At 42.0% G+C, this 8,392-nt stretch overlaps 1 protein-coding gene across 1 annotated transcript in view; it reads right to left on the reverse strand.

Annotated features, from left to right (window-relative positions):
- Nucleotides 1-8,392, reverse strand: part of KIAA0226L (KIAA0226-like ortholog) — a 21,675-nt gene that overhangs the window by 12,860 nt on the left and 423 nt on the right. Inside the window, exons 2-3 of the mRNA XM_010179387.1 lie at nucleotides 6,488-6,596; nucleotides 3,522-4,190 (exon numbers count right to left, since the gene is read on the reverse strand). Coding sequence (XP_010177689.1) covers nucleotides 3,522-4,190; nucleotides 6,488-6,596 — 778 coding nt within the window. The remainder of the gene's footprint in view (nucleotides 1-3,521; nucleotides 4,191-6,487; nucleotides 6,597-8,392) is intronic.

Consider the following 8,392-nt stretch of genomic DNA (forward strand, 5'->3'; position numbering starts at 1 on the left):
CTTCCCCAGAGAACTGAAGGCATGAGATCATGCCCTCATATTTTGTTTTCAAAGCACTTACAATCACTGCTACAAGAAATTGGCTGGAATGATGATGAAGATTATATATGTCTGTGGATGTACACACTAATGAGATAGGAAAGGAAATGACTCCTCGTTTTTACAGTGACTGGTGTTTGTTTACTACCTCTTCTTCAACCTAATAACCAAACAATTTCTCTGTTTCACTGTGGCGGTGTTTACAGGATAAACTAGACCATATCTAAATGCTACCACCACACATGCCATGTAAAGCTGCTGCAGATAACACGGCTTAAACAAAGGCTCCTTGTTTAAAAAAAGAAGGAAAAAAAACAAACCACCACAAACATTGCCACTCTGAAATTTGTTTTAAAGTCACAGGAAGGATAAAGAGGTCTCACAAAATACGAGAATAATTTATGAAAACTTTTTCTCCAACTAAAGGGGACCAGTTCTCAGGCCTAGCTCAAATTCTTTATATTGCCTTATTTATAGAAACCATGTTATGCTGCCTAAGCATTGATGACATCAGGCTAGAAAATCAATATTGTGCTCCAGAATAGTTACACAGATGTAGTGGTTTTTCTACAGAATTATTAATACCTCTATCGTGTACACCATGGAGGAAAAATGCAAAGGCTAATGACCTGACTTTTCAAAACACGTTTAATCACCTATTTAGATTATTTTCATGCCTATTTGATGATACATCTTACTGGATAAGCAGGGAGTACAGGTAAGAGCTAAAGGCTCTACAACTTGATAAAAGTCTACATTGTCCTCAGTTAAGATAACAAATATTATTCTCTGAACTAAAAATAATAAGCAGGAATAAGGAAATGAGAAAATTATTCCTTTTTCTAAAACATAAGACGTAATTCATCTTAAATATAATTTTGAAATCTAATAGGAGCTTTCTTTTTAGCTCATTTCTTGCATCCCACTCGCATCTTTATGTGAAAAGAGCATAAAGCGGGAAGAAGCACAGCAAAGGAGTCTAGCACAACCAGCAATGGGATGAAACTCTGGGTCTGACACAAAAAATAATCTGGTTGGCCTTCTGCTCCTGAGCACTGTTGCCTGGAGGCTGCTGGGGCTGGGGAAAGAGCCATCAGAAGCCACAGAAGGAAGTGACCTTGATACACAGAGACATTAAAAGCAAGAACAAGCCCTGTGAACTGCTAGTGACGCAGCAGCCACAACAAAGCCCCCAGAAAACACCAAATTCAGTAACAGGCTCTTCATTAACAACCACGGAGCCTCTTCAGAAAAGTTGCACAAGAATGGCCCTTTAAAGTATGAATGAAGCCTAACAAGAGTCTTGCAGAATCAGCAGAAAAATCCCACTGAAAAAAAGTTAAATCCCATTGAAAAAAAAGAAAATTATCCTGATTTAAGTAATCTTATGTAGTTTTCTTACATCTTGTGTAACCCTCTCAAATTCTCCTGTGAGAAACAAAAGTGAGAAACCACCATCTCTGAGACAGCAGTGGAAAGGAAGGCCAGTCAAAGAGATGCTCTTGTGTAATTCCTGCCTTCAAATTAAGTGTCTCATGTTTTATTTCTCAGTTTACCATTTGCTTTCCCCATCCTCATAATCCTACAAAATGCAGGGGAGAATGAGACATTGCTCCCGCCTCTCCAGGTCACTCAGCAGCAACTTAAATGTCTGGAAGCAACAAGGAATGATAAAATGCAAAACTTTTCACTTCATACAGAACAGAGACCAAGACCTGATGAAGACTGCCTCACTGGGCAGTATAATACAGGACGCTGGCTCCTGGAAGGAGCATTTGTTAGTAAAATCAAGGATGCTGCTTCTTCAGTCACCTGGCTGCCATACTCCTCCGCTTGCTTTCCAGAGAGCCAGCAGCATTACTGACCCAACGCAAGCTTGTGACGCGTCCTACTTGTGCCAGAAGATCGAGTCACTCACAATTTATTTGTTCTCACATGAGTTCTTCACAGTCCCTGCTGACACCCAGAGCCTGGGTTGTGTTTTCCAGACCCCGCTACCCAAACTTGCATGACTGGCCCTGGCCAGCCCTAACCACCAGGTGTGGCTTTCTTCTCCCTGATGAGCACCGCTCAAACACAGAGGGCCAACGGAAACACCCAGCAGAAGGGAACAGCCATAATTGTCGCCATACAAACTGTTGACAACAGCCTACCCCAGATGACAAAGTTATTACTGTTAAAAGCTCTCAGTCCTGCAACATCATCTGCCTATTTGAGATCTCTCTGCTGCCTTGAGGCCTTGGAGGAGCTCTGAATAGCTAGCGAGGACAAGAACTTGGAAGGACAGCTCAATGAGGTATCACTACGAGGACCACTGCTGACTAAAGGGAGAAGGAAAAAAAAAAACAACAAAAAAACTCCACAAAACCAAAACCCCAGCCTTTGCCATTTTAGTTTATAATACAAAGGCAGGATGAGGGCTCCCTGCTATTTGCCTTCTTTGCAGTAGAAAAGTCAGGCCTCAGTTGCGCTATCTTTCCAAGGTTCAGTTCAGAGTAAGAATAAGCCATTAGCTACCAATAACACCCTTGATTTAAAAAAATAAAAATGCTTCATCTCACTGTAGCAAAGGCTGTTCATATCAATGTTAGGTATTAAATGAGGGGAGTGTTCTGTCCTAGCCTAGGGGTAGGGGCCTTGGCCTGCAGCCCAGGACGGCCATCGCACCTCATGAAGGCAAACACACAGCCCAGAGACCAGGCCAGCTGCTCCACCAGCCATCTTGAGGGCATGCTACTGACATCCCATATGAACAGGTCCTCAACTATGGCCCATGCTGCCCTTAAGCAGGAACAGAAGAGGCACCCTTTGCTACCAGCCCTCAGTCTGCATCTCTTTACAGGTAACATGAGGGATATTCATATGGTCAGAAACTGGTGAGGGGTAAAAAGAGCCTAATCTGCATTGGATGGGGCTATGTGTCTCTGAGACGGCAGGTGCACTTGGAAAGGACAAGAGGAAAAATAGTACCCACTGTGGCACAAGCCAATTCGGTCATAACGAGAATGGATGTTAGTGGCTTGCCTCCAAAATCCCAGAATCAAAGGACTCCCTCTCCTCCAGCTCACGTCAAACACAAGATGTCTTAGGGAGCCTGCAGACACCAGTGAATCACTACCAAACACCCAGATCCATGCTATCCGCTTTCAGGAGAAGGGTAACAGTGAAGATAAGACAAAGATGGTAGAAGCCTCATCCAGTGGATGTTCTACATTGCTCACAGCTCAGCTATTTTTACATTATACCTAAGACTGCATATTACAGAAGCATTTTTGCGGCAGAAGACGGACAGTTACTGCAAGCCCAAGTAACTTCAGAGTCAAACTCTCTAGTTCTTTATATTCAAACTTTTCTCCCCTCTCTCCTATTTTTAAGCAATAGCATTTTTTTAGTTCACAACCACCATAAACAAGGCCCATTTCTATTACAGATTCTCTTTCCTAGAGTAGAAATCTTAAAACAAAAATGGACCTCAAAGTTACCTGATTGATTGACTGGCTCTGACTGGGAAAGTCCACTGGGAGAATTGCTGTCACTGTTGCTGACAGGCATAGGCTCCAAAGCATCAGGATATTTCAACAGATCTGCTGGCCTGCCAGCAGTTGAATCAGAAGAGAACCTTGTGAGAGTCAAGTCTTGTTCAGAGGAGGTATAACATCCTTTTCCAGAAAGCACAACAGCTGATGTGACAGTGCCTCCTGTTAAGGTCACCTGGGTAAAGCAGTCCCGCCTCAGAGGGGACACGTCCGAAAGAGTGAAACCACTCAAGGAGGAAGCAGCAGGATCCCCATCAGAGTAATGGGGACAAAAGCAACTATCCAGCAGAGGCTTAGAGGAGTCACAGCATGAGTTGTCCCAGCATGCCCGGTGCCTTGTAAACCGAATGTCTGTTTGTGTACAGGCAGCATTGTGATGGGCAGAATCACTGTCGCTCTCGTCATGGCTGTCCACATCACTGCTTTCCTCCCACCGCTCCATGTCACTGTCCAGATGCTCAGCTCCCCGCATTGTGTTCTGCTCCACCACCAAAGAGGGCTTCAAATCAGATGCATTCAAAACAGACACAAGAATGTCTTTGATAGCTTCAGCACTGCCTGGGTACGATCCAAAACTTCTGGCATGTCCAATCACTGCTGGCCTCGAGTATTCATCTGTTCAGAAAAGGGAAGAAATGGAAAGGTGAGGAAGTAATCCTAAAAAAAAATTAACTTACAACATAATAAAATGCATATTAGTTTTAACATGGGTAAGAAGAGAACTGAATCCACACACCACTCTGCTGCCTCTTCCTGCAACAGAGCTCTTGCTTTCTGCAGTCAGGAAGCAATTCTGTTGTTGATAAGCCTAGGTAATAAACCAACAGTAAAGTACGCTGATGCTAGCCAAACACAATTAGTTAGGACTTTAATGGTGACCGATTGCCAGCATGCTCAAAAACAACATTGTTCTATAACACTGGATGAGGTAGTTACCAGTAAAGTAACTGTTGCCAATAAAATAGGTCACATTGCAGCAAGACACATGGAGTATCGATATAGCAGGAAGGAAAATAAATACATACTTAGTAATAAAAGGTCACAGGCTTGCATGTTCCCGTTCAGTTGGACACTCCTCCTCATGTAGAAAAGGCTAAAGTAACCTTCAGTCCATTACTCATAAGGGTGGCAACATTTACGTGAACCCATAAAGATAATTAGCTCCATCACTCTGGCATTATAATGCCTCTGAAGGAATCAAAAGTACCACCTGCCAAGGCCTTACTGATCTGTGGCAAAACTGGAGTTCAATACAAAATGGAAAAACTTCTTTTAGTTGTGAACATGTCAACATTAGTATGATGTAGAAGTGTGCACTGCAATCAGTAGGTATTCAAGAATAAATTGAAGTCCTATACCTGAAACAAAAAGCTTCACAGGAACTGCCATCACCCAAGCAGTGCAGAGATTAGACATGAAGTCTTCAAGAAGTAACTACCAACCACATCATAACAATGAAGTTAACAACTGTCCACTTATCAGTTGTAAAAGTCTAAGAATAGACACAATCAAGAAGATTCATTTCCAGGTTAAAGACCTCTTAGTTAGGACCACAAGGAATGTTAAACACCACAAGTGAAAAAATGCAGCAAGTCTTGCAGACTTTGCCCAGAGATTGCTCTCCTTGGACATATCTCAATGGAAAACAGGAAACCTCTCCACCAGTCACTCACCTGGAAGCCAGCATGCACCCAAACTGCATGATAAGAAAGTTTACTAATGAAGGGATCAAAACGAAAACAAAAACCACTGTGTACTCTGGAAAAGCAAGTCTATATAAAGAGCAGTCCTTGCCAAGAGAAAGCTGGAAAAAATTAATAACATCACATATAAGCTATATAGCAAGAGATGCCAGCAATGCTGTCCTAGTAAAGCCAAGTCAAAATTAGCTGAAGAGTTAATCAGTGATCGGGACCAGCCACCTGCCACTTATCAGGATAAAGCTCTTGCAGAAATAACAGGAAAACTGTGTATTTTACTGGCTGCACTTGCCAAGAAACACCTTGCCAATATAGCTAGCCACAGCAGTGTATGGGCAGGAACAGGAAAATAAAAGCTAGCTGACTTTCAAACAAACATATTTCTATCTTTTCAGACAAAGAAAGCCATTTTGGTATCTACTGACATTCAACTGCACAGGAGTACCTTGACTTGGGCTGAATACAGCATCTTTTCTGTGCAAGACAAAACATTTAGTCTTACCATCTTCAACTCTTCTGCTCTGCTCTCCTATTTCAAAACCTATCCCTACAGACTTTCCATCCCCCTCTCATTCTCCATCATCTCCACTACTGCAGCATCATGGAGCATCTCTAATCATATAACCATGCTGACTTACTCTGCTAAATACTTGTTCTTAGTGGATAGTAAGAGGGAAAAAAAAAGTTTTAAAAATTTAACTCATGCTTCTGCTGTGACAAACTTAATAAAAAACCCTACCAAACAGCAAAACAAACAAACCCAAACAAAGCAAACCCCACATTTTAAGCTACTATGAGAAATAGGTTAGTTCCAATAAAAAAGAACAAAACCCCTCAAGTTCAGTTTTGCAGCTGATATTCATGTGAGTAATTATGGTAATTGTTAAAATCTGAGAAACTATTTCTTGAATGAATGAAGACTTAACCTGCCAAGAATAATCTGAACATTTCAAGTATTTTACTCTTTAGCACCCAAAAAGCCAGCCAACTAAAATTGCCAAAATGCCATTTAAAAGGCAAAAAACCCCTGTACTTTCAAACTATATATCATACTTTGATGTTGTCCCATCTACAAAGCCAGTAAGCAAGGTTTCCTCTCCAACCAGACTATACTTGTTTAGTACACACAAATATCAATAGCTTTTGCTAGAACTACAAGAAATCACCAGCAAAGCTCCCCACAGTGGGGCATTCTGGAGGAAACCGGCATACCTGATAGAACGGAGATTTGAGGTGTTGGAGCAAGGCAGCTAATCCTCGCTGAGGGATTTGAAGAATATGCTGACTCGGTGAAAGTCACCTTTAGGCTTTCATGGTTTAACTAGAACAAGAACAATATATAAGACATTATTAACATTACAAGACAATCTGATAACGATACCCCCAGGCTCACCACCATCCCAGCAGGAAGAACACTGCGCTAAGGCCTGCTGACAGTCACCAAACCACTCACTGTACTTCTGGTAGTCTGAAAGTCTCCCCAGAAGCACGCACTGTCTGAAGAGCACTGGCATCTCAACCCTGCATCTTGCATTTCACTCCAGAAGGCAAGTGACCAAGAGAAACTCTCCATGGTAGAAGAACTAAACATGTGCATAAGACATATAGGAGAAAAAATGCTGAATCAGACGTCTATATATCTGTCAAAACAGCAGCGATTAAGTGGAAAAGAATTGAAGGAACAACCAATCTGTAGCTGAAAGCAGGGGTATGCTAAGAAGTATGCAAGGTATGCGCTAAATCTATGAGGCCCTGACTCAACTACCTGATGCACACGATGCTTGATCTCCCAGCTGTATCGACTTGGAGCAGGTGTAGCCACATAACCACGTCTGCCTAATCTGATAGAACATAATACATGTGGTTCATGTCAGAAACGTGGTTGGCTCAGCATAAAGCTAGAAGTGACACAAATAGATAATACTTGACCTGGCATACTGCCTGCCAGTATGAGGCAACAAGAGTTTTGAATGCATTTGAACTGACTGAGCAGGTTTATACCAGAGCAGCATTTCTCTTTGTACAGTCATGATGCTTCCAATTTGGTATTTCAAACCCCAAAGCCGGATTTACCATATTGTCAAACTGGCGTCAGCTGAACCCAGGCAAGCAGTTTAATGCAGATACTGAGGGACTAATTCCAACAAGGGAGTAAGATACACTCAGGACAGCAAAGCAAGAGGTCTCCTCCCCAGGCTCACAAACTCCTTGCGAGTGTCACACATCTATCTCCTACTCTCTCAAGTAGATCACAGACCTGCAGAGCACATCACAGAAACCAGGGAAATCAAAGGGGTGCCCTGCTCTGGCAAGCACATCATTAAAAGGCACTTAAACCAGGTGTACCTTGTACCTTCTTCCCACTCATATCAGTGAGATGTCCTCACACAGAATCATCCCCAGGATGCCTCTCGCCCTCCCCTTCACCCTGTGATCCCACACAAAAAGACTGGAGTTAAAAGGTGTGCTGTCCTCTGCCACCCTGTGTTCACCTCTACAGTCCCCACATGGTCCCCACGGGTAAGCAAGGTGACTCAGAAAGCAGACCTAGTCCAGATACCCCTCAGACTCAGGGAAAGCAGAAGAAATTAAAACCCACAAACAATTTCCCTTTTTTACAGAAGAAAAACAGTTTCAGCCAGAAATAGCATTCTGAATTTCAAATATTTAGTGTCTGATTATGCCAGTGCTCAGAAAAATACTCTTTTTAGTATCTGATAGTGCTTTTTTTTTTCCCCCCTCTGCACTAAGTTAAGAGAAATCCCCAGGTAGGCAGGCTTTATACACATAAATATTATGTTGTCAATATTAATGGATAAAGTAGTTCTTACAGGAACTCATTGGTTCATTACTTTTATTTTTTTAAATGTTGTTAATAGTGGCAATTAACAGCAATTAGTATGCAAGTACCACAACTGCTTGACACTAGGGTGAATGCAAGTACTCTATCAGTAAGTGTAGAGTGCTAAGTTTTAAGATTTTATCTTTTTGTTTTTAAACAACCCTCCCATCTCTTAGATCTTATCAGAAGCCAGCGGGTGTTGTGAGAATTTGCATAAAAGATTTCAATTTACTTTCAAGATGTTTCAATTTCAATTATATCACAGATTGGGAAAG

The sequence above is a fragment of the Mesitornis unicolor genome, unplaced genomic scaffold (assembly GCF_000695765.1).
Source record: "Mesitornis unicolor isolate BGI_N332 unplaced genomic scaffold, ASM69576v1 scaffold1272, whole genome shotgun sequence".
Classification (NCBI taxonomy): domain Eukaryota; kingdom Metazoa; phylum Chordata; class Aves; order Mesitornithiformes; family Mesitornithidae; genus Mesitornis; species Mesitornis unicolor.